A 27,456-nucleotide genomic window follows, 5' to 3' on the forward strand; every position below is an offset into this window, starting at 1 on the left:
AATCTAATTTTTGAAAACCCCTACCTTGTCTGTAGTTCACCAGTATTTACGAGTCTCACTGTGGGGTTCCTGAGTAATCACATCCTACCAGCCCATTTGATGGTTAACCAGCTGCCAAATTTTAATCACCATGGCTCTGTGGTAAGATCATGTCATTCGTGCTTTCCTGCCATAGAGTGCCCCTCGATGGATGGGCCATGTAACATACTATACTTCAAGTCATAGATAAATATTAATTGGGAAGCCCAAAAGTAATTCAGAAGGTCTGGCAATGCTATTCCCCCAACATATATGCCTCTTCGCTGTGTCTCCAGGGCTGTCTGAGGTGTGCTTCCATTCCAAAGCAGGTTGTATTATACACTGTCTACTTTCTGAAAGTATTTATCTGGGAACAGGTATGAGGGGTGTAGGAAAGTAGGATCTTCTTCATATGGTTACCCCCACTTTTTTGCTGATTTATCACTGTTTTTGACTAGTCTGACTGGGATCATGCCATCTAGGACCTCGGTCTATCTGCTTTCGCCCTTAACTTGTTGTATATGTACTTTAGGTACACTCAAGATTGGATATTGGGGTACCCTTATTAGTCCCTAGTATATGGTACACCATGTACCCAGGGCATAGGAACCCCAGAGGCCTCCATTGGGCTGCAGCATGTATTATGCCAACCATGAGAGGCCACTCAAAATGACACGAGAGGCCTGCTACAGCAGACTGTGTAAGCTGGTGCTTGCACCACTTACTGAGCTATAGGTTCACTAGATCTATCTAAATCCCTACACTTAAAAACCTATCAGTCGATCCTATGGCAGGCCTTATCAATCCTGAAGACAGGGTGCTGGGTTTTATGTGAGAGGGTGCCCCTTCATGAGCAGAGCCCCTCTGCAGCCTTCGGGGACCATCCTCCGGGGTTGTCTGTGATGCAGCCAGGCATATATGTTTAAGTGCATTATAGCCTCAAAGTAAATGCTAACTTTAAAACGGCTGCTTAGAAACATGTTGTGTTTGGTGTCAAACACCTTGGAATCATAACTCCACACCAGTAACTGGTTTGGGAGGTATGATTCTACCCTTCTAGAACCACTACTGTGGGTCACAGGTCAACCCGTACCAGCTTTCTCAACCTTGGCAGCACAACATGGATGCTGCCAGCCACAGACACGGGTCTGCCCTTCTGCTGCTGAGACAAGCTTCCACAGAGGAAGGCATGACAATAGGCATCCTGTCACAGGGAGGTGTAACTACCTCCCAGACAGTATTTAGTGTATTGGGTCTGTGTGGGTGCACTGAGAGTGCCAGAAAGTCTGCACTGTGGGCACATTTGGTGTCTCTGTGCATAGACCAGTTCTGGGAGCCATTGGTTCCTGCTCTGGCACAAAACTGGACAAAGGACATGGGTGTAGCCACCCCTCTGTCCTGCCCCTTCCCTAGGAGGGTCCATAGAATCTTTCCAACCCCTTCCCATGGGTAAAAAGTGGGTTACCTAACTATAGGACTTTAGATTTTACCTGGACAAGATTCTGCTACGAAGAAACCAAGTACTTAGACTGCCTGCACTATGATTTCACTAACTGTAGAGTAAAGGAGTAACTCCCCTGCAGCAGCAGGCACCTAAACGCATCTGACTGGTTTGCTTCTCCAGAGCTCCTGCGGACTCCGAAGATTTCGGCAATACAGGAGCTGGGTTACCGAAGGTCCTTGAGGTAGATCTGACCTCTCAGCGATTCTGAGACTAGTATCCCTCGTGGGGGCCGTGCAACCCCTGTGCACCGCCTACATTTGCAAGTGCATATGCTTTTTGGCGAACCCTGAGCCTGTGCATTGGACTCCGTGTAGTTCTGACCCTGAACAGTATTTGCACTAATGATATCCAACCTCCATTCAGGAAGTGCTATGTGGGCTGGTATTTTTCACACTTGCTTGAGTTCTCCTCGCAATCCCTGGTCCGTTAGCCTGTGGGTCCTGGCGAGGGTCTCTTTGTCTGTTCTTGGGCTTTTCTGGTTGCTCTAGACGTGCCCTGAATCTCCATTGCTTGGAGAGTTCCCTGGACCTTGCTGGTCCACCCCGTAACTTGTTTCCTCTGACCGCACAGGTTGCATTTGCCAAGGCTTGTTGGTGCTCCAGCCAGACACTGACCCCTCAGCACTAGACATCCTTCATGGGACAACTCACCCCTGGATCCTGGTTGTCCTCAACGTCTCTTGGTCCCCGTGGCTGCAGAGTCAAGCATCCCTTCTTCGCACCTGAAGCACCCGACATTGGTGGGCATTCGACTGCCGAGCCACTGGTCACTTGTCATGACCAAGACTATGTCCCCTCTGCTTTCAGGTTTCTCTACATTCGAATCCAGGCTTGGATTCCACTGGACACTCTTCGCCTTCCTGCCAGCAGTACGTCTTTGAAGCTCTCCATTGAAAACGACAAAGGTTTCTGACACAACTTGACCCCTATGCACCGGGCTCCTCTGGGATAGGTAACACAGGTACCTCGGTACTCACTGGTGGGTTGGCTCTAGAACCTCCTAAGTCCCAAAGGGTTTGCTTGAAGTCCTCGTAAAAGTGTCCTTAAACTCTAACTTTTTCCCATAGAGTTGTATGGAGCACGCGGTTGTGTTTCCTCACTGCACCCGTCCTCCGTGTGCTCCCTCTGTCACTACTCTGGGTGGTTCCTTGGGGTCCCAGCGATTCTATGTGCTCTAGGCACTGTGTCTATTGAGGTTGTGATTGTAATACCATTTTCTTAGTATATGATTCCGTCTCCCCCTGGAGCCCGCTGTGTATTTTGCTACTCACGAATGTTCTATTGTTTCAGTATTGTGTGCTTTATGTTCTAATCACGTGTAGAGATTAGTAGAGATAGTTATATTAATAAATACATATGTTTATATAACTACTGTGTGGCTCTCCTTTCATTTAGTCATTCAGGAGGTCATATTCTGGTAAAACAAGCTGCTTTACATTTCTTCAAGATTAAGCCTGAAGGCTGCTCTCCACAGCTACCACTAGGATAGCCTTCTAAAGGTTATCTTTGACCTCATACATCGTAAGGGTCGTGTGGCCTGGTACAAGGTGCCCACTTTAGTGGACAGCATACACCAATCCACCTTCTCACAAGGGGTTCTGTAGTGCATACAGTAGGAGATACAATGAGATCATTTAAAAAGGCAGCTCTGCCCATCAGGGAGAGTAGACATCTTATCCAGCGGGCAATATCAGAATTAAAGCCACCCAGAAGTTTCAACAGATTTTTGTTCATGAAACTATGTTTATTCCTGCCCACTTAGATTCCAAGATTATGAAACTCATCCCTATCTATCTTTAACAGACAGTATAACTGCTTCGGTGAACACCAGTTTACCAGTGGATATACAATCCATTTAGTCCAGATAGTGCATAAACATGTGTATTTTCCATGTGTACTTATCATTTCAAGTATACACGATAGAGTCCGTCAGATATAGAACCAGATCATAAGCAAATAACAATGCTATGACTTCCCTTTCGGTGTCTTCTCTCAGGTCTCTGATCCAGTCAGTTAATGGCCAGGCCAAACAAGAGATGCGAAAATGGGCATGCCTGTCTTGTGCCTATTCCAGTGGGAAAGTGGCAGCGGTGGAGCCATTTACCTGTAACCTGGTCATTGGTTTGGTATAGAGCAACTTCGCCCATTGTAATTATTCTTGGCCAAACTGCATCTTTTGAAGTATCAAAATTTGATAGGGCCATTGCATAGAGTTCTCTCAGGATTAAAGCTTTGATTAGGCATCCATAGAGACAATGTAGAAAATGCCCAGAGGCATAAATTCAGATTGATCCAGGTGCATTCGTTTATCAATTACTGTGTACAATTGCTTAGCCAGAATCTCAATCTCAATGTTCAGGAGGGATATGGACCTATATAAGGCACATTCCTCTGCGTTTTGCACGATTTATTAATAAGTATTATTGTTCCAGACCTTAAATCCAGTGAGTAAGTACCCTCTTTTCTAATTCTTTCATAAATATCTTACCTGAAGGAAATTTAAATAGATGGGCTGGGAACCAGTTGGGTCCAGGATGTTTTCCTCTTTTAAGTTGGGAAATGGCCTCAGCAATCTTTTATGCTATGAGGTCCGCCTCCAGACCGTCTCGATCCTCACTCGTCACAGTCTTGGCCCTCAGGCCTTGGAAGATTTGATTAGGTTTTGGTGATAGGAAAGGGCTTCAGATAATCATTCAAGCCGTTCTCTGGCACGCTGCTTGCCTGCTTCCCCAATCATTCACTCCCCCATTCCCTGGAACCAGCCACTGATGCTCTTCTTCCCCAGATGCTCCTTCTTCATCCACATTCATCCCCATCCCTGGCACATTCCGTCATTGTCCCAGTTCATTCCCACCCCTCCTCTCCAAGTCCTTCCATCAGCCCAGTTTCAATCCTCTAATAATCCCTGCCAGTTCTTCCGTCCCTTAACGACCCTGCCAGTTTTTCCCCTAATAATCTGTTCCGTGTAGATCTTTGCCTCAGAACCCCGATTGTTTGCTATATGAATAGTCAACACAAGTGCGCCCCTATAACATCCAATATTCCTGCATCCCATGTCCTATCAGCAGCTACAAATGAGATAAGAGCAAGGGCTGATGGGACACTGAATACAACATGATAGAGACAGGGCTCTGACCTGATCATTTGTAGATGGTGGCAGCTCGTGCCCTTGCCCTTTGAGCCGGACTCTCGAACCTGCAAGCAGGGCATTTACCCACTGCATGATACGAGTGTGTGTGCGAGAGGGGGGGCGGTCGTAGAGGCTCCTGCAAACGTATCCCAAAATCAATCTACACAAACTTCAACAGCTTGCCACTATTAAAGATTGAAACATAGTATTCATCCAGCCTGCAAGTGTATCTTCCGTGTTAATACATGCGTATAGAAGTTGGGGGGGGGGGGGGGGGGGGGAGGCAAGGATAAGAAACAGTATCAATACTTAACAGGGTTAAAAGAAGAAGAACAAACTGTCACTCAATCGCTGAAATGAATATGTGCTTTATTGCTGAACTTAACCCCTTGAAGTTTTTTTTAGGGCATTTTGCCGAGCTTTATCAATATACAGCGTCATCGTTTTCTAAGATTTACAAACGATGCGTTCATAGAATCTCTCTTTCCTAGGAACACTGCCCAGGGTGAATGTTTACTTCCTGGCTGGTTCTGCTCCAGACAGACGAGTTCGGGAGCACCAGGAAGCCTAGCAGTAATAGGAGACATCCTTCCATCAATTATAGATTTCTTGTTTGCTGTGCATGCATGGTTGTGCAGGAGAGATAGAAGCTAGAGCCCTGGCATCTACTGTTTTATTACATTTTCAGAAGTCATGAGTCTAGGCAAAATTCAGTATCATCCTGGGAATTAGCAAGTAATTGAGGGGGATGCAAATGATCCTTGCATTCTGCCTAATGTAAACTGAGCAGCACAAAAGACCTGTACAGATCAGAGACAACAATGGCTCCTTCACCCTTGGAAGCCGGTGAGCGTAAGCAAGCCTGTGACTTCTGTAAATGAGGATATTCATATTCATTACCCAGACTGTAATTTCCCATGCTGCTTTGCATGTGGCTGTTTGTTGCCTGTGGCTAATGAAATCAGTGACGTGTGCATTTGTCTTTGGATATGTACAATCTGGGTTATTTGAAGCCCTCCGCCTTGCTCGGATGCTTGTAGACATTATGCTAGAAAGTAACTTATATTCTCAGAAACATGTGTTATAGCCTTGTAGCCCGCTACCTACTGCTAAAGGCTCTGAACCCGAGTTATAGGCCCAAGCCACAGATGAGGGCCTATAACGAGGGAGAGGTCCTTTAACAACTGGTATAGCCCAGCAGCGGCTCCTTCGTTATGGCGGAGAAGCATTGCCAAGCTTGCTGCAAGTGCAGCAGGCACACACATTAATAAAGTGGTAAAAAATACCATTTTGTTTTGGTCGCGGGCTCCCGCTGTTACAGCATGAGGGCAGGGGGGCTGATTAGTGCAATTGCATTATTACAGCAACCCCTGCCTACAGCCGGCCAATCTGACAAGCGCACTTCAGCCTGCACAATCCTAGGGCTGAGGGCTGGGTTAGCCTGCTCCAACCAATCCTAGATTGGATGGAATCACGATGCACAAGGGACAAAGTCCTTCCCTTTCCTGCTGACTGCTGGAGTCACCGTCGGGGAGAGAGATACCGGACGTGGCTGCGAGCAAGATATATGGTGAGCTTTCTGGGCATTGTGCCTTACCATATTTGAATGTTACCAGCCGCCACTGGCAGAAGGGCTATTAGAACATTCCACCCACTGAGGGGCTGTTGTTTTTATTTTCTGGATGATCTGTTATGGCACAACCCACTTGGCAAAGCATTACATAACAAGAGCGTGGAAAAGTAAATCTCAGACAGAAAACTTGATGTTTACAAAATTCGAATTGGAACTGTACAATGGTAGTATACTTTTCAGTTCAATTAAAAAAGTTAACTTATTTAAGAGAGCCGTCCATGTAATTTGTGGAGAGTGTTTAATAAACAAAACGAGTTCTTGCATACGTTACCTTAATGTGTTTTGCAAATAGCTTCAGAACTTTGGCATCCCCTTTGAAAGCTGTCAATAACCTAGGGATGAGTGAAAAACAGACGTTTAGGTTAGTTTCTACTGATGCTTTTTATGAAGTAATGTCTTCATATGTCTGGGGTTCATGGTTCTATTGAGCTGGCAGAGTGATTTCTAATAAAGAATTGAAAGATACAGTGCCGGTGTGATCAGACAGCACACTGTACAGATTTATAAACATTACATATGTTTAAAAAAAAATACACCTCCAGAGTCCGGACTTTATTCTCCATAATTGTGAGCCATTCACACATCGTTGCCACTCTTTACGCAAGGTGTCAATGATCGTCTTTCAGGATACTCAGGTCCGTCCTTAGGGCATCAAATCTGGCCTCCAACGCTTCCCTGGAAGCAGTAATGGCCTGAGAATGTCTTCGAGAGTGGTCCCTCCAGGATCCCCCTTTCGATGCTGGTATTGTACCTGGAAGCACACAGTCTGCCACTGCTCCTGAGGAATGAGCCTTGAGTCCAGATCCTTTGTCCTGGCGACTTTGCCCTTGACTACGAAGTAGTGGCAGATGGCACAAGATTCCTGGAAGGTATCCTTGTTACTTCAGCACGGGCTCAGCAGTGTTTCTGCCAGTCTAGGCCACTGGACTCAGCTGCCAAGATGTGGAGGCGGAAAGGCCAGGTTGTTGTGCAGAGAATGCTTCTTAGCAATGGCAGTTATTCATAAGAGCGCTATCCCCATGCAGCACAGGGCGACCAGTAGGGCCTGTCCCCGGGATGGCAAAGCATTGGTCCTCTACCCCAGGACCTGCTATGAAGCCAGTGATACAGTCACTGTGGAGCACAGTCAGCCCACCCAGTTGGCCTTGCACAATGCTGTGTTCCCACAAGTGTTACTACAGGGTCTCAACGATGCAGGGCATCCATCCTGCCTCGCCCCTACTCCGTCAGTGCCAAGGCAGTTTCAGTCTGTGAGCTGTGCGGCCAACAAAGCCCGAAGGTAATGCGGCTCTCCTCCAGAGGGAAGTGTGCAGGTCAGCGCTCCTCTGATTGCCCCTTGAAGCCCGCCGTGTTGCAACAAGTTCTCTTTATAATCACCTGTATATAGAGCCTGCACTAACACTCACTTCCCGGGGCACATTTAAGGAACAAGACACTCCCCAACTCAGGGTCCCAACGCTATTCTGTAGGGCAGGATTTGTCCTTACTGCTGTATTCCCCAGTGCCCGGGGCTCACCAACCGGTCTTATCCTACTGTCCTTCACTTCCTCACCGAGAGTCAGGGGGACCCAACCACATCTAGTTGCAGGCTCACAATGGCAGGCATTAGGCCACAACACTACCCTCTATCTCCAGTGCAGTTCCTGGCAAGCAAGGAGGCAGAAGCGCAAGTTCCCAGTCAGGGTCCCGGTATGGCTCCTTGTTCCCCCGCCTCTACCCGGGCGCAGTCTCCCTCGCTGCAGCCATGCCTCTTCAATCGCTCACCCGGAGTCCCCCATACCCTAGGAGCACCTCCACAGCACTCACCCTTCCAAGACCACTCAGGTGTTGCGCTGCAGCTTGAGTCAGAGTTCACCGCTGCATCTGGCGAATTGCGGCTGCCATTTTGTCAGCGATGCCTAATGGATTCAAGGCAGGTCGGATAGTTTTTCTCCCCGTAGTCTGAGTCCACCCCAAACAAGTTGTGGTGTGCAGTAGTGTCTGGGGGCTTTCTGTTAGGTTTGGGGCTCCCCTGGTTTTAGAATGGTGGCGGGAATTTGTCAAAGGGGGGGGGGGTTCACCGGGCAGGAGCTCAGAAATGTGCGACTTACAGCATTGCCGTTCAGTCACACCCCCAACAGAAGCAAAATGTGACGAACACTAAAATAGATCTTTTTTTTAAAAAAACAACAGGTCTTAGCTACCACAAAACCTAAAAACATGGAATTAGAGCTGTGAAGTAAGTAGGCGGAGAAGCGTGGAGCTTTCAAAGTAGGGTTTATTGAAGTCCAGTGCACTTCACCCATGACCGGGAACGTCCAGCAACTGGGAATCCTGGCAGCAACTGAACAACATTGCCAAAATGCACACAGCCACTGTCCGGCCCCGAAAGTGGAACACAGATCAAGCATACATATGCAGAACTACATCCTAAGACATACGAGATACAAAGAATAGTCTCGTGAAACAATGAGACCAACATTCTTCAAGCATATTACATTTCCCCTTAAACAGTAGAAGGAAGATTTACAACAAAAGAAATGTAAAATATTTAGGATAAAGAAAAAAACAACAGGAAAAGATGAACATAGCAATGGTACAATGATAAATGAAGAAAACCAAACTTGAGTTGAGTGAATTTACCCCAATGCGTAATCTTTGAACTTGCAAGGCAAACGCCTCTGACACCTCACACACATTTCAGACACGTCTCCTGTACTATGTACCTGAGAAGCCTGTTGCCCCACAACAGATGCAGGTGTCAAATGAACCAGCTCTGATTCCGCATGCACCACCTCTGATTCCGGATGCACCACCTCTGATTCCGGATACACCACCTTCGCCTGAAGCCAATCAAACCATTCACAATGGTCACCACTACCAATTCCCAGTTTGCTTATAATGTCTGCCTGGAAACTAGTAATTTGAACCAGGGACCTTTTTTTCCACAAACCCTTGTTCTCAAGGCGAGCTGACCCTTTGCTCGCCTGTGCCACAACCACTGGTGAGGAGTATCTAGACCTAACCTTTGCACCTTCTTTGGGTTTTTAATAAGCACCCAATCCTTCTTCTGTAAAGGTAGATCTTAAAAGTGCTTTCCAGCATCAAAACGTGATATCATATCTGCTTGTTTCTGCTGTACCCGGTCTTTAATTGTGTCCAAAGACTCCACATCCTGATTACTTTTCCCACTTAACCAGTAAGGAAATAAGCAAGTATGCTCTTTCTTACCCCTGCGAAGGGCAAAAGGCGTTCCACCTGTCGTGGAATGAGAGGTTCTATTGTAAGACTAAATTTGATCATGTATGAGCTATAAAGGTTCTTTTCCAGAAGAGACTGCAGTCAATATGCCTTTTTTCACAATTCGGTTTCCCCTTTCCACCAGGCCATTGGCAGTGGGAGACTACAGCGCCCCCTTAAAATGAGCTATATCATGCCGTTTAAGAAATGAACACATCCACTGGGAAACAAAAAGTGTACTGTTATCGGTAACAATGACCTTAGGTCGACCCTCCACAACAGACACTTTTCGTATTAACTTAATAACATTGTCAGTGGTTGCCCCATCCCAAAAGTAATAATACATCCATTTGGCATAATAATCTACAAGTAGGATTAAATACCTGTTACTAGATAATAAAAGTTAGTAGGGTCTCGAAAAATCTAGGCCTGTTTTGTTCCATGGATTCTGAGGAAATAGAACAGGATGCAATGGTGTGACCAGTGTTCTCCAATGCTTACCTGACAACAAACATTCTGCACAACCATCTATCATAGCTCTAACTTGAGACTCCAGGGAAGGCCACCAATAGTACTGTTTCAAACGTTGACAGGTCTTTAAGACACCTAAATGTCCCTGATGGGCTGCCTGAATGATTTCCTTGCGTAAGCTTTCTGGAGGAACAAAGAGGTCATGACGCATGACCATGTCTTGAACCACAGACAATTCATCAGCCACATTTGCAAAATTTCTCATCTCTGCAGAAAGGGTTCTACTTTCAGGCCAACCCTCAGCAATACATTATTTTATCTTGATAAGAGTAAAATCCTTGACATAAGCATCACACCATTCGGTTTCTTTAATATGTTCACATTCCAACACAGCATCGCCAGCTGCAACCACACACTCAACATCCTCAGTTTCATCTTGCCTGTCATCCAACGCCATCCTAGATAAACAATCTGCCTGAAGTTTTTGCCCCTGTATGTGCTTGATGATGAAATTATACTCTTGAAGTTTTGACATCAAGCGAACCACTCTGGCAAAGGGCTTGTTCACCCCGCTGCTATGTGCATGAGGGGCATATGCACAGTATATAACTCAAACTCACATCCTTCAAATATATGACAGAATTTTTTGAATGGCCCACACACACACGCGAGAGCTTTGCGCTCAATGGTACGGTAATGTGTCTCAGCAAGTTGTAGGGTTTTCAAAGAGTGAGCAACTGTGTGTTCGCTACCTACAACCCACTGCCCCAAAACTGCTCCAAGACCAGTGAGACTAGCATTTTTATGTTCTTATATAGCGCTCGACTACCCGGAGGCATCTCGGCGCTTGCCTTGGGAACCCGTCCTGGTTTTTCCCTGTGAGATAGCCCCTAACGGGTATCCCCAAGGTGAAAGCCAGGCATCCCGCCGCGGGGGGCCGTTGTGGAGATTAAGCAAGCTATTGCCCAGAGTTGCAGAGTGTGAACCCATGATTAGGTGAGGCACCGGAGCGAGAATTATCGAGTCCGTGGACATTTGAGCTCAAGACCCTGCCGCGTCGGGAATTGAACCCTGGTCCCGGGTCTGACCTCTGCTTCAGGGTCTGCCTGCTCTAACCAGTGAGCCACACTTCTCCACATTAACAGTCACAAAGCATTTGTAACCATCCTGAAATTAATGCTAAGCTGGAGAGTGCTCAATGAGTTTCTTGACTTGTTCAAAGACAAAATGGAGATCGTCTGTCCAAATAAACTTGGTCCCTTTCCTTAGAAGTGCCTGCAGAGGTTTCACTATCTGTGGGTAACCCTGCACAAAACGGGCACAGTACTCTGCAAGCCCTAAGAAGGACCAAAGAGATTCCCTATCTTTAGGTGGTGCAGAATCCCTGCTGACTTTAATGAGTGAAAAATTAGGTTTTATACCTTCAGGCGAAAGTGTATGTCCTAAGTACTCACGTTTCCAAACAGCAACTCTGCAATTGTCACACCTGACGGTCATGCCAGACTTGTCAAGCTTGCCAAGAATTCTGACCAGAGTGCGGTCATGTTCTGCTCGACAGCCAGCGTACAGCAAAAAGTCATCCTGGTAAGCTTGTACCCCAGGAACGTCTTCCAGTAATGTGTCCATCAGTTTCCAGAATACGCTGGCAAAGGATGCCGGACCAAAAGGTAGTCTGAGGTACTTATACGCACCAAACAGAGTTACAAAAGTGGTGAGCTCTTGTGACTCGATGGAAAGTGGGATCTGATGGTACGCTGACCTGAGATCTATTAAGGAGAATTTTTTTGCCTCACCCTAATTAGATAAAAGTTCTTGAATCCTAGGAAGGGGTGGCAGTCCACCAAGATGTTACGATTGAGCAAGTGCAAATCAGCACATAGTCTGACCTCTCCTGGCCTCTTGCACCCTAAAAGTATAGGGGAAACCGGAGGAATCACAAGATGCAATGATATCCTCAGAGCCTAAACTCTTCAAAACACCTTTCAATTCCTCCCTAGTGCTTAAGGGTAAAAGGTGCACTTTATGCACGACAGGTTGAGCATTAGGTTTTAGGCGAATTTTATGCTCAAAGCCCAAAACAATACCCACTTTGTTGCAGAAAACTTAAGTAAATTGGCTAAGAACACTACTAATATTGGGTTCTGAAAAGGAAAGGTTAGCCACATCCACATTACACTCATCATAATCCTAATAGTTGGCTGGGAGTTCACTGACAACCACAGGTTGATCTGCACCTGGTTTAAGATACAAAACATTTTGAACAAATCCTGCCAACCCACAATGTTTCTGCCTCTGAGAGCAACATATACTTTACTGAATGTGCACCTGCCTAGACATTCTATCCTGGAATGAAAATACCCAAACATGTCAATCTCGGTCTCCCCAAAAGCATTTGGGTTGACATCAGATTGTGTGAGAACAACACCAGTACCCCACCATAAAAGGTGACCCCTGACAAAATGGTTTTTGGAGATCCTGAGTCAGCCATGATTTGAATGGAAACAACACTGATAATCATTGCGCCTAGGACCTTTGCATGTATCAATTGAATTGCATTCAATAGTTAAAACAACACTGCTCAGATTCTCAGAACAACAGTCAATATCTTCAGCAACCTCAATGCTGTTGACCTTTGCAAATATTTTGCCACCTCAGAATACAGCTTGAAAGTTGCCATTTTTCTTTAATGACATACGCCTTTTTCCACTTGCAGGATAATTGAGAGCGATAACAATGTGGATTTTTGAACCACACCTAAAACACGTTAGCGGTTTCTTGAAAGATTGCCCGGAAGACCTGTTTACGACGTTCACAGCACACACAGAGTTGTCCTCGATCATGTGTATGCCGTGCAATGTTTGACTTTCATGAAGAACTTTGGATGAAAACATGGCACGTTCAATTCCTTTAGCTATATCAACAGTTTCCATTAAGGAAGGGTTCCTGAAACTGAGTAACCTCTATTGAATTATTTTTTAAAACAAGAAAAACGAAATTGGTCACAAATGCAAATATCTGTTGTAGCGCAGAATTCGCAAATTGCAGCCAAAATTCTCAAATCAGCAATATATTCTTTCACGCCCTCAGCAGCACTTTGTTTATGCTTAAAAAAATTGATGCGCTCAAGTACAATGCTAGATTCCTCAGAGGTCTGTTTACCAATGCACGCTATTGCCTCCTTGTACGCATCCCAATCATCACCTGAACCACCTGGTGCAGCAACTTGAGAAAGACTGTCAAAGACTTGTAGTGAAGCTCATTCAATACAACCATATAAAATTTGAAATGTACTCGCTGGTGGAAACTTTCAAGTTTACTTAATAAACAGTATTATTATTTATTATTATTATTAAAGGCTTTTATATCGCGCTCTATTACTAAAAAAAATAGTATCCTGGCGCGTTGAAGGCAGAGCAGACTAGGTGAGCGTAAATAGCTAGGAATACAGGGAGTGGGGAGGTTTAGGCTATAATATTAAAAAGATGGGTTTTTAGACTCTTCTTAAAGGAACAAAGAGTCGGTGCAGTTTTTAGATGAAGAGGTAAAGTATTCCAGGATTTCGCTGCTCTCACTGAGATCGATTGACCGCCAAGTCTGCAATATTTAAATTTGGGGACAGCCATTTGGCACAGATTGGCCGAGCGCAAAGGGCGATTGGGAATATACAGGGAGAACCTATTTCTCAGGTAGACAGGCCCAGTGTGATGGATGGCTCGATACGCCAGCACTAGGATTTTAAACAGAATCCTGTGGGCAACAGGGAGCCAGTGCAAAGCACGGAGAAGAGGTCGAGCACTGGAACGCCTTGGGACATTGAACAGGAGTCTGGCGGCGGCGTTCTGAATAACCTGAAGGCGGTGAATCAGGTAAGCCGGTAAGCCGGAAGGTAAGATACCTTCCACAGGTCCCCCTGTGTGGTACACAAGCCTGTGCCCAACACTTGCGGGGAGTGTACAGTTGGAGAAAGATAGGAAAGGTTTTTTAAGGCAAACAAGCGTTCCTATGTTCATATGTTAATTATACAGAACATATCAAACAGCACCATTACATGAATTTTAGCAATCAAAATACTCGTATACGGTGCTTAAGCAAGTCGACGGCGTTTCGGTCCCCCTAAAGGGTCATGGGAACCATCATCAGGACAACATAAGAACGCTTATGCCTTAAAAAACCTTTCCTATCTTTCTCCAACTGTACACTCCCTGCAAGTGTTGGGCACAGGCTTGTGTACCACACAGGGGGACCTGTGGAAGGTATCTTTGTTTTATCTTGTGATAATACTGTTTATTAAGTAAACTTGAAAGACCTCTGTCCGGCTGGACATGTCATTCTAAATATAGAATTGACTTCGTCTATATTTATTGTCCTTTACTTGTATGTGCATGGGACCACTGTTGTTCAAAAGAATTGTTCCCCGAGGTCCCCTGTTGACTGAGTTGGGGCCCCTTGTTGCTATTAACACACGGTGGAAACTTCACAGCATCAATCGCAAAAAGATGGTTCTCAAAACCACTTAACCACTGACACCACTTTATCAGAGCTTTGCCAGGTGTCTGCAAAAATGAAGGAGGCGTCTGAAATTGCTGCGAGGAAGCCATTAGACTGAGAATAGATATTAACATTTAAAGTGCGTTCAATGTGTGAAAAGTCAAATGCTAACTTGGTTCTGGGCCTTTAAAATACAGAAAGGGTAAAACTTTTTTTTTTAAATGAGTAAAGAGAGAGAGAGAGATGGTCGAGGACCTCTCTCTTAGTTTTAATTCTTTTACACTTCTCTTATTTTTTGTTTATATAGATTGTAAGCGCTGCGTATTGTAGCAGAAACAAGCTCTCAAGCGTGTTGTAGAGGTTAGATGTAGAACCGCGTTGCTGGTTGTCATGGCAATGCAAGCGGGAGCACGTGACCTCGATGGTGTTATGGCGGCGTGCCAAGCAATTAGCAAAGTACAGGCCGCAGCGGGCCATGACAGTACCTTGTGGAGAGTGGTGTGTCCATGGGGCAGGCAGAAACTGAAGTGTAAGGCGGCATGACAGTTAATAGGTTTGAGTGGTACAGCAGCGAGCAGAAACAGCAGTGATGCGGCTGCCCGAGACCACCACAGGGGGCCACTCAGGAGGGCGGCCCTCTAGTGGCATCGGGTTTCCTCTCTCCCTACCCCCCCTCTATCGAGGGGGGTTGGCCTGGGGAGGAGTCCCCTCCAGGGTCACGGGCGTGCTGCGTCATGTCCGATGCGCCAGGCAGGGTGAGGGGTACATAAGTTCCCTTCACCATGTTTAAGGCATCTTGCTGCACCGGACACGCCGCGGACGCCTGGGAGCTGGACACGCTGTCTCCCACCCTACCGCTTACTCAGGGGCAGGGGTGTTATGACGAAGCTCAATCTGGGCATGGTCGTGTTGCTCGGTGTGTCCGGGAGTGTGTTCGGGGGCACTGAGGTTTCGGAGCCGGAGTTGCTCCGTTGCAGTGGGTTAGCACTTGCCTTCATAGGGCCTTACCATGTGGCTCTGCACCATGTTCCACGCTAGGCCCGACCCCCCCACCCCCACGCTGTTTTCGTCTCGACCACGCGGGTGGCGAGAGCGAACTTCCGCTGGGTGCCCCCACTGCGATACGCTTTGGGGTGCCAGGGGCTGCACCGTGGCCACAGGCTTGATCAGCCGCAGGCTCCGGGTATTTAAATGCCCTCTGGTTTCCCGTGCATGGACCAGGCCCGCTCATGATCTGAGTGTCGTTAGGCTGCACTAGGTTGGGGGCTGCAGTCCAGGCTTAGCTCTGGTCACGCAGGCTATGCTGGCTGCATCGTTGGGGTTTGGGGCAGCAGACACCGAGGGTACGCACCTGGGTAGATGAAGAGAGTCCGGACAGAGTGCGGCGCATTTTTGATCTGCTCTGGCGAGCGCATTCCTGACCGCCAGCTGGCCTCTGCGACTGATTGCGGCATGGTGCTGGAGTGGGCGGCGAACTTTGCGGCAGATACGGGATTGACTCGGGCGTTGCCCTGCCACAGCATCCAATTTCCTAGCCCCCAGACTTTCCCACTCCATGTAGCCAGGTTGAAGGGTACCCGGACGCAAGGGAGGACCGGAAGCTCTCATTCCCATGCAGCGAAGGGGGTTACTCAGTGCGCGAGTGAGTGGGGAGCTCAGGGCGTGACCTTTTACTATCCTACGTAGCTGGGGCACCGGACGCCCCAGGTAGTCTGGCCAGGGCCCCAGCGGGGCGTCACAGTGCGAGTCGGACCAATGTTCCCCTGCTGCAGTGTGTCTGTCCGCAATTGTACAGCATGGGTCCAACCGAGGCTTGAGAAGGGAGAGTTCTGGGTCTGCGGAGTAAGGAGGGTGTTGGGCGTGTTGTAGAACCGCTTAAAACGATTTGCGGTAAATGGGGGCAGTAACCGCGTATAAAATGTAGCCTGGCTACGTTAGACAGACTTTTCTCACACCTGAGTATTGGGAGCCCCTATAGTGGAGAATTCGGAGGAGAACTGGACAGACCACTGCCTCCAGGGACCGGCTGTCCACCGGTTTGTGTTTAAGACACAGTCTCATGGTGCCCGAGTTAAATCATGGTACATGTAGGTGTCAATGTCAATTCTGTCTGGGCATTCGACCCAATCTGTGTCGCAAGTGACTACTCAGTGGGCATTGTTTCCCTGCCCCCACACCCCACCTAGACACATGCATGTCAGGGGGCCAAGGTGGGGCACTCCAGTGAGGTCCACCTTCCCTTTAGCTTTATTGGTTTAGGGTGTATGTCTGGATTGCGGGATTAGGGGGGGTTACGGGTTTGTGGCCGATTCCCGGGGAAGTGGCCCCCGTCGGCTGGTTCCTGCATGCTGCGAAGGTTTCCTGGTGGTTTTTTAATTGGCACTAAGGCTTTAGACCTCTATGCTGTTTCACAAGTCCTCGTAGTGCCCTCACTAGATGGGATGATTTTGATCAGTTGGGCAGGGCAGCTAGTATTGGGACTATCGCCGAACCTCAAGTGCGCCATACAAATCCAGGTTCAGCATCACAGGATTAGTGCAGAAAGCCCGGCTGATGGTGTTTTGTCGCCTACTAAGGCAGACTGGGTCGATAAGTCGCCTATGTCATGGAATTGGAGGACATCTGCATAGCAACAGGTGGATAGCACAAGGGGTGCTTATGGCACAGTCAATTATGTTGCAGGATAGTTATTGTTACTCTAGGGGACGGGGATCTTATTCCCAGGTTCGGTTTTTCTTTGCCGTTGGTTACCAGCCCAATGGTGGGACAGTACAACTTTACACTTACTCTGGGTGATTACAACGCATGGAGAGGGGCTGCGGAGGCAATGCCTCGGCCCCTAAAGGACTAGGTTTAATTTGAGTGTGGGGGAGTGGGGCGTGCAAGCCCAGCTCATCATGCTATGTCTGGTCAATGCAGCTAAAAGTGCCCTCTGCAAACAAGGGCAGGCTAGAGGTCGCTGCAGTTAAGACATTTCACCCGCTCTTTAGCCAGGGCAGCAGGCGGGTTGTGGAAGTTGTCACCTAACAAGTGTGGTGCGGTGCATACAAATTTGGTAAACACTGTGTTAGAGCCACACAGCCACAGGGTATTATAGACCAGTGGGCATTCCCAATATTCAGGAAACGGCAGGTATTTGCACATAACTTTTCCCCCTGGTTCCACAGACTTGTCGGGCTCCCTGGGGTATCCTTCTGTGGGCTAGAACCAGATAATAGAAGAAGCATCTTTTTGGACTGGGGTCCCGAATACGTGGATAGCCAAGCACTTGGGTGGACGTACCATGAAAAGCATGGTCACTACTAGGGTGGTCCCCAAGTTCTGGGGTCTACCTGGGGTGGAGCATTAAGTCTTCAGTCCTTAAGTAGCATCCAGCAATCCATCAATCAAAGTAAAGGCAGTTAGCGATAGATATCAGTGAATGGGTACCATAGCTGGCTATTCAGCGACGTCGTGCCACGGGGGCATGTGCGCTTCACAAATACACGGAGCTGCAACCAGAAGGGGCCAAGTGAAAAAAAACAGTAAAGAGTATTAATATATGTATGTATCTGGCGTTTCCGCTGGGTGGAGTCAGTCTCATTTAGAGGTACGCCCAGGGGGAAATGGTGTGCTCCTTAATGTTCCCATGACCTAGGTGGTGTGTGGCATCTCCCACATCAAATGTTAGGCACCATAGTACAGACAGTGCGCCCTTTATTGAATCAAACAGATTCTCTAAGCAGGTATGCATAGGGGGCTTCACCAGGGGGAGCTAAGCGGGCGAAATTCCCATAAGGGATGCAGGCCGAGTGCTGGAGGGCAGCCTTGCTCATTGTCTCATACGCCTAGTTATAGACATTCCTGTGTGCCTTGATGTAGCAAGTGAAGGGACTGTGCCATGGTTAAGTATAATCCTTCTCGCCCTAATAGCCTAAGTAGGCAGCGGGGGTAGGAGCGGTCTCTCAACAAGTGAGCTGCTGTCCCAGAGATGGAAAACATTGAGTCAGATGGTGAACACCTATCACCAGTAGGGATGGACTTGTTAGACTTACATGAGGCGTTAGCACAAAGGGGTTGCAGGCAAAGACGAGAGCGGTTTGGTGGGGGGCCCTGGCGGCGACGGTGGCCGCCTCCAGGGCTTTGGCGGAGTTACTGGGCGATCTGGAAGCAAATTTCTACAGAAGGGTACCTCTACGCAGCACATAGGGGTGCCATAGCTTAACCTCAGGAGCCTCATGAGAGGTTCCTGGAATCTGTGTCGGCGCAACGTTAGTCCTTCCGGCGGTTGTGGGACTGAGCAACCGGGGGCTTGCCTAGCTACGCTCCGCCCTGAAAGGGGCGGGAGTATAAGGAACCAATGGTCACATGATCCGGGAAGGGGATCACCAGAAGGGCAGTACAAGGTGGTTCGCCATGGTGCTGCTTGGCTCATCAGGCGGGCCGGTGGCAAGAATGCTGCCTGCCCTTGGATAGCCCGTAAGCTACCCTACCAGATTACATAACGTTGTATGTAATAAACCTGCAGCAGTTTTTCCAAAGTCTAAACTTGTGTGGTGTGTATTTATTTGCGGGATGCATGCTAAGGGGGGGGACCTTTGCCATGATGGTACTATGCGGCTGCCCGAGGCCTCCGCAGGGGGCCACTCAGGAGGGCGGCCCTCTAGTGGCATCGGGCTTCCTCTCCCCCCACACCCCCTCTATCGAGGGGGGTTGGCCTGGCGAGGAGTCCCCTCCAGGGTAGCAGGTGTGCAGCGTCATGTCCGGTGCGCCAGGCAGGGTGAGGGGTACATAAGTTCCCCTCAACATGTTTTCGGCCTCTTGCTGCACCGGACACGCCGCGGAGGGGGTGGGACCTTTGCCATGATGGTACTGTGAGTGGCACAACACTGACTTAGATCGGAGCAGCACAAATGGATGAAAACCCTTCCCCGGTGGGTGTTAAAAGATCCCGATTGTCACCAAGATGAAGTAAGTAGGCGAAGAAGTGTGGAGCTTTCAAAGTAGGGTTTATTAAAGTCCAGTACAGTTCACCCATGACCGGGAACGTCCAGCAGTTATGAATCCTGGCAGCAACTGAACAACTTTTCCAGGATGCACACAGCCACTGTTCCGCCCGAAAGTGGAACACGGATCAAACATGTACACATGCAGAACTACATCACGAGACATAGATGATACAAAGAAAGGTCTTGTGAAACAATGAGACCAACATTCTTCAAGCTTATTACAAGCTGTTGTAAAACAACAGCAAGAGAAAAATGGCCCTAAAAATTGATTCATTTACAAAGCATCAATGCAATCACTGGATATTTGTAAAAGGATAATTGCTAAGTTGAAAAGTGAACAGAGAGCTAATAGGGGAGATTTAGAAGGGGATGATCCGAATAAGGTTAATGTATTCCAAATGGTCAAACAAGTAAACATAAACAAACACTCCCGTATCTAATAGGTCTGGCCTTTGTATAAGCTGGTTAATGGGTGGGATAGTGTAGGAATACACGGATGGTTAATAGTGTTTAAACGTATCAGAGAATGAGGATAGTTTGATGGAAGAAGGTGAGAGTGAATGGATGGATTATCGACGAGGTCAATAATGTTTTAAAAACGTTTGGATCCTCTATGGATTGTCTAGACTGGAAAACGAAAACAATAAAAGCGCACATTGCTCTCTTTGATCGATTGAAGGCATATTTTTGCAAACCTGCCAACTCTAGGAAAGTTAAAAATAAGAGACCCCAAGGCTGGTATAATGCGAACTGCCTGCATACTAGAGCTGAATTAGGATCAGCTCTAGCTAATGGGGATCCCGGTAGAGTAAGACAGACGCAGCACTGCTACAGGAAAGCTGTCAAGGAAGCCAAAAAGTTATTGGACCAGGGAAGATGGGCCGAGTTAAAGGATGCCTGTGTAGCTAGAAACCAAAAATTATTCTGGGACCATTATAAATGGGGCAGGAGGGACAGCCAGATACACCGCAGAATAATGTAGCCCAGCATCTCTGGGTGGAGTATTTTAAACCCCAGTATGCTTGCCAAGATGGTGAGAAGGACATTGAGCCGTTCTCACACAAATCTTATTCCAGTGGGATATTTACTCTATCAGAGGTTGACAGGGCATTAGATACAGTCATCCCTGGAAGAGCGTCGGGTATTGATTGTGTCCCTACGGATGTTTTTATAAACAATAAAGCATCCTGGCGCATATATATATCGAGCATGTAGCCAATGCAATTGCTTGCGGTGGTGTAATGCCGCCTTCATGAAAGGAAGCCAAGATAATACCAGTCTTTAAAAAGGTTGACAAATCCATTGTGGGTAATTACAGACCAATCAGCCTTATAGACTCTATGCAAAAGATCATGGGGAGGCTAATTTTATACAAAGTGCAGTCTTGGCCTCTGGAAAACCAAATATTAACACCACTTCAGGCTGGTTTTCGTCCCCTTACAAGTACAATAGACCATGTCTTTCGCTTCATTACTATATACTGGAAGGTAGTAGTTCTGGGGAAAGGGGCACTATATGCCGTATTTGTGGATTTGAAGGCAGCCTTCTACTTGGTCCCGCGTAGTAAATTGTGGTGTGTCTTAAGGGAGATGGGGATTGCTCCAGAGCTGTTGTCATTAATCATACGCTTACATGAGGATAACTACGCCCGGGTCCGGTGGGGGTCCAGGGGTGAGGTGACCGAACCTTTGCCATTTGACAGGGGAGTGCGTCAGGGTTGCGTTTTAGCGCCTACCCTGTTCTCACTGTTCGTCAACGTGACAGCTGATTATTTCTTCCTTGTCCCTACCGATGCCCCGGTGTTGGCGGGTGATTACATTCCTATCTTCTTGTTCGCTGACGACACCCTAATCATCTCCAAGACACCCAGTGGTCTCCAAAGGGCTCTCCAGCGGTTCGAAGATGTTTGTACTTTACGGGGTTTAGAAATGAACACGGCAAAGACCAAGTTTGTGTCTTTTTTTGTTGTTGTAAGACTTTATTAGCAGTTGTCAATTGCACATTACATCATTTGCGTGTGTAGATGACAGTTTTCACGCCATATTCATTTCGATGCTTGTAATACACAGCTATTTAGCCGACAACCTTCCGGTCCGGCAGCAGTTAAGAACGTTGTGCTTGAGACATTCCTTCAATGAATAAAGAAATTAATAGTCCTACGTTTGTTAACTTTTTTTTTCTGAACATAACCATGGACTCATTAGGAACAATAAACAATATATCAGGACATTTATATACGGTCAATCAATCATATCAGTGGGTTTTACCGACGTACTATTCCGTATCTTTTCTTGTGAGTTTTTCAAAATATCTCCCTCTTCCACACCCGTATCCCTCCCAGTATCCCGTCAACGGGTATGTATCAGTTTTCCAACTCATCCTCTTCATCAGAGCTGTCATCTCCTTCTTCCGGTAAAGGTTCACACAGGTCACCCTATACTTATTCCAGGGTAACCATATCCTGTTCCATTTGCGAGGGTTGGCTCTTGTCTTATAAACCGCTCGCTCGGTTACCATCAATCTATCCATGTGTTTGCACCATTGTGCCGACGTCAGTGCGTCCGCCGCCCCCCATTTCTGCGCTATGTCGCGCTTGGCCGCCATCGCTCCTATCACTACCCACTATTGCCCCCGTCGTGTTAGATCTGTCTTCCCGCATATATTCAATAGACAGACCCTCGGGTCCGGTGTGAGCGATACTTCCAGTGTTTGTGAAATGGTCCTCATGATTCGCTTCCAGTATTCGCTAATGATCGGGCATCCCCAAAGTGTGTGCAGAAGTGTTCCTTCCTCTCCACAGCCTCTCAAGCAGTTTGGGTGATCAGTCCTGTGTATTTTGTATAGAGTAGTTCTGGTGTAATACACTCTGTGCAGTATTTTAAATTGTATCAATCGGAAGCGGGCCGACACTCCTACCTTTCTCGGGGATGCCAATGCGGCATTCCAGTCAGTTTCATCCATTTCCCCCAACTCCTCCTCCCATTTATCCCGTAATTTAGTTAATGGATCAGGTAGATTGTTTAGCAGCTTTCGATAAGTGAGTGATGTAGCCCCCGTTTGTATATAATCAGTGAGCAGGCGGTCCTCCAACGGTGATGATACGGGCACCTTTGTCCCTGGCTCTATGGCTGTCATTAATGCATGTCTTATCTGTATGTACCTATATGTCTCAGTAGGTCCTAAGTCATATTGTTGTTGTAAGAGTGAGAATGGGATCATACCAGTACTCGTCCATAAGTCTCCCACTGTAGAAATTCCTATATTGTCCCATTGGGTGAATACCTTACTATATCTCAGCCACCCCAGTGATTTAGTATCCCACAGAGGTGTAAGTTTAGTTATTATGTCCCCCCATTTCAGTCTAGTCTGTGCCTTGTGCCAAAGTATTATCGTATGCTTCGTCGGGCCTATCAGTTTTGCCATTAGACTCTTGTTATATAATGGCGCCAGTAGACTGTGTGTGCCTAGCTGCGTTCTGTCCGCCAAATAAGCTGGGTCTTCTTGTGGTGCGTGGATCCACTGGTTTATCACCTTGAGTTGGGACGCCCAGTAATACAACTGTATATTTGGCAGCGCTATCCCACCGTTATACCATCCACGGTTGAGTTTTATGTGTGCCACCCGAGCCGGGCGTTCTCCCCATAACAAACCTGAAAGCACTGCTGTCAGCTTTTTAAAATACGAAGGTGGGACTAGGGTCGGTGTATTTTCCAATACGTACAAAAAACGTGGAAGTGCTTTCATTTTAAATAAAGCAGCTCTACCTAGAAGTGTCAATGGTAAATTTGTCCAGTATTTTGCATCTGCCTTTAAGCGAGTGAGTGGAGGTATCAGGTTCTGAGTAAAATGGATCGAGGCGTCTCGGGTGACGTAAATTCCTAAGTATTTAAACGAGGAGTCTGCAATAGTCAATTGGCATTCGCTGGATAGATGTGGCAGAGGACCCTTCAGTTCATAAATAATCGATTTCGACCAATTTATGGTGTAACCAGAGTGGATACCATGTGTATTGCATAAGTCAAGCAATATAGGGATAGCAGCGGCTGGGTCGGACAGGTATATCAACATGTCATCAGCGTAGAGGGAGACTCTATCCTCCCAGTGCTCCCCCCAACTCACCCCTTTCAGTAATGGAGTAGCTCTAATAACGGTTGCTAGTGGCTCCAGAACTAACGCAAACAGCAAGGGGGAGAGCGGGCAACCCTGTCTCATTCCTCTAGCCAACGGTATTTCTCGTGAAATGTGTCCATTGGCCGTCACATGCGCGACAGGTTCTGTGTATCAGAGTTTTATCCATGCAATAAATTTAGGGCCGAAGCCCATGTGTGCCAGGACTGCGAAAAGGTATGGCCACTCCACTAAGTCGAACGCCATCCTGGCGTCTAACGAGAGTATGACGGCTGGTTCCGTCAATAAGGGGGCCCTCGCCAGTGCGCCATGTACTCGTCGGAGGTTCAGTGCCGTGCTCCTATGGGGCATAAAGCCAGATTGGTCTGGATGGATCAGGAGGGATAGGTGAGGCATCAATCTGGTAGCCAATGTTTTCGCCAATATCTTGGCTTCCGCATTGAGTAGCGAGATTGGCCGGTATGATGTGCACTCGGCGGGAGGCCTACCCGGTTTCGGGATGGCAACAACAGTGGCCATCTGATGATCAAAGGGAACGACCCCCCGCTCCAAGCTGTCCTTGAGCATAGCCAACAACGGCTCGCTTAGTGTGTCTGTCATCGTTTGGTACCATTCAATCGGGATACCGTTGGGGGCTACCGCTTTCCCTGTGTGTAGTGTATTGATTGCTGCCTGAATCTCATGTACCGTCAGGTCCGCCTCCAGTTCATCCACCGCGTCTTGGGGTAAAGTCGGGGTGTGCACCGTTTGGAGGGCCAGCGTCGCAGCACTCGCCGTGACTTCCCTTTCCGGAGTATATACTCCCTGAAAATGGTCCGCGAGGATATCAATTATTTCTGATGGGTGTGAGTGCAGCTTCCCACTCGGGTCTGCCAATTGTAGTATGGTCCTGCTACCCTCTTTTCTTTTATCTAGCCACGCCAATAGTTTACTGGCCTTGTCTCCTATATTGTATACTCTAGTCGCCGTCGCTGTTATTTTCTCCATCGTTTGTTGTCGTATATGATCAGTATGTGCTTGTTGGCATAGATTAAGTGTGTGTAGTGTGTCCTCTGTTGGGTGCTCCATGTGTGCCGTGTTTGCTGCTTCAAGGTTTAGTTCCAGATCCCTCAACTCCCGTTGTTGCGTGCGCTTATGCCCTGTTATTGTTGTAATGGCATGACCTCTCAAAACTGATTTGTATGCTTCCCATAGGGTAGTGGGGGACGACACCGAACCAGTATTCTCAGCAAAGTAATGCCGGGTCGCCTTTTTTAATTCCTTCCGGACATATGGTACCTTAATATAACCCGGATAAATTGGATATAACCTTTTGCGAACTCTTCCCGAACATGAGATGTTTAGTGTTAGGGGGGAATGGTCCGAGATACCCCGGGGTCTAATCTGCACATCACTAACTGTAAGGTGACCGTCCCCTAGTGTGAGAAAGTAATCTATGCGGGACAGACGATTATGAGTTACAGAGTAGTAAGTGTAGTGTCGGCCCTCGGGATTGAGGTGCCGCCAGACATCCAGCAGCCCTTGCGCCTCGATAAATTCTTGAAAACGGGACGGACCAGGTGTGTGCGTTCGGGTCGGGAACCTATCCTGTGTGTTGTGTGCCACTGCGTTGAAATCTCCTCCCACTACAAGGTCGCCTTCCGGAAGATCTAACAGTAATTTCCCCAGCTCGGGTAGAGTGGTCACGTGCAGTGCTGGTGGAATATATACAGAGACAACGTTGAGTGGTTTGCCTTCCCATTGCCCAATCGCCACTGCAAAACAGCCATACTCATCGGCTCTCGTGGAATGCAGTATAAAGCGAGATGCCTTTCTCATTAGAATACCCGTTCCACGAGACCCGGAGGTAAAGTCCGAGTGCACTATCATACTATATCCACGTCTGTCCAGTGCTTTGCTCGCAGTCCCCACTAGATGTGTCTCCTGAAGAAGAATTAGATCCGGATTTAGTCTCTTAATACCCTGCAGGACCAGCCCCCTCTTTATCTTGTCTCCTAGGCCCCTCACATTCCAGTACATCAATTGTAATGGAGTTACCAGCCCCATGCATGTGTTTTCATTTAGAGTAGCTGATTGTGAGTTGTGTGCCATTGCATATCTATCAGGTCTAGCTTATACATTTCAATATCTGCTTGCCATAGTGTTCGGTATATACCCATCTGAGTATTCAGTTTGTCGTGCTGCACATTATTTCCTTGAGTCAAACAAAACAAAAAACTAGAAACCCCCCGATACCCAGAACAACCCCCCTCCCTGCCCCCCTGCTATACGGACACAAAACCGCCCGCCCCCCAACCTAGCAGAGTGCCTGTCCCGTTTCCCACACCAAATACTTGCTTGCGGGGGTGAAGATTCTCCGGAGCCGGCGGCCCCTCATACACTCCTCGGAAGCCCTCAGCCCAGTGTCCTATAGCCGACCTTCAGGCAGAACGCAAAGTACAAGGTCAAGTTTCTGATTGTCCTCTTGGAGATTAGTGTTCCTTGCTGGCGCTCTCCTCAATCACATCTCTGTCTTGTGAGATTTCCTCCTCCGTCCTGTGAGACGTTTGCGAGCCCTCCGGAAGTCCCATGTGTTTGTCCTTTTTCGATCTGTTGGATCTGCAGGGCTGTGTTGCCGGTCTCCATCCATCGAGCCAGTCTCTCGCAAGTTCAGGAGTGTCAAAGAACCAAGTCTTATTGTCCGATACCACTCTGAGCCTTGCCGGAAAAAGCATGGAGTAAGGGATCTCTGTCGCTCTTAGTTCCTTCTTGACCTCCAGAAATGTCCTCCTACGGCGCTCAACTTATGCCATATAATCCGGGAAAAAGGCCAGTGTGGAGTTGAGGATCTTCACCGGAGGGGACACTCTAGCCGCCTGCAAAATGGCGTCCCTGTCCCGGAAGTTGAAGAGACGGGCCAAGATGGGTCTTGGTGTCGCGCCTTGCTTAGGTTTACCCCCGGTACTCGATGCGCTCTTTCCACAGAGAAAAAGGCAGCTAGTTCCTTTGGTTGGAGCTCTTTTTTAATCAGGTCCTCCACATATAGGTCGGTTGCTCTATTGCCTTCGGATTCCGGTACACCAAGAATTCTTATGTTGTTCCTTCTCGAGCGACCTTCCTGATCGTCCAGCTTTTCACGCAGTGTTTTGTTCTCTACCGCCAATAGTTACATCGCCGTTTGAAGCTCGGAGACGTCTTCCACTAGGGACTTCGTGACCACCTGGATCGATTTCACTTTTACAGACATTTTTTGAAAGTCGGCACAGATCAATGTGATTTCAGTGGATATTGAGCCCACCGTGGCCTGTACTTGAGTTAGTGCTCTCATGATGTCGTCCAGTGTCGTTTTCTGCGTGTTCGCCCCTTCCGCCATCTTGCCGACTGGGGCCGACGGGGAGGACGACGCCCCACCACTGGCGAATCTATCAATTCGGGTCTGCGTAGTGCCTCCTCTCGTGTTTTTTCCAGCCATCCTTACCCCTTCGCACCCTAAAAGTCTTGCAGGGTATATCTCCCAGTCGTCCGGGGTTCCGTGGGGTCTGGCGTGTAACTGGTCGTCACCTTTCTCTTCGCGTGGATAGTAGGCCAATACCTCCCGATACGCACAGGTTCTCGCAGTGTGGAACCCTGCAAGTCTCCAAGCGAGTCGGGAGCCGGTACTATAAGGCCAGAGGTCCCACTTTCAGAAGGTCGATCTTGGTGTTGTGGCGATGGTGTTCAAAGGCGGCCGATGCATTGAGTACTACATGCTAAGATGGCGGACCGACCCTTTGTTCTTCTTTGGTTTCAGTTTCACCTGTCTGCCGTCTGGAAGAATTCTTATCTGATCGCCTGTAGTTTGTCTTCTTATATGTGGCAGAGTCTAATCAAGACTGTTCGATCAATTCTCGCTGTTATCG

General features: G+C 47.8%; 1 protein-coding gene across 2 annotated transcripts in view; it reads right to left on the reverse strand.

Annotated features, from left to right (window-relative positions):
• Positions 1–27,456, reverse strand: part of CMSS1 (cms1 ribosomal small subunit homolog) — a 940,652-nt gene that overhangs the window by 50,383 nt on the left and 862,813 nt on the right. For both annotated transcript variants that reach the window (XM_086934451.1, XM_086934453.1), the window contains one exon: positions 6,556–6,616. In XM_086934451.1, the coding sequence (XP_086790577.1) occupies positions 6,556–6,616 (61 nt within the window). The remainder of the gene's footprint in view (positions 1–6,555; positions 6,617–27,456) is intronic.

This window comes from Lissotriton vulgaris, chromosome 8 (assembly GCF_964263255.1).
Source record: "Lissotriton vulgaris chromosome 8, aLisVul1.2, whole genome shotgun sequence".
In the NCBI taxonomy this organism is placed as follows: Eukaryota; Metazoa; Chordata; class Amphibia; order Caudata; family Salamandridae; genus Lissotriton; species Lissotriton vulgaris.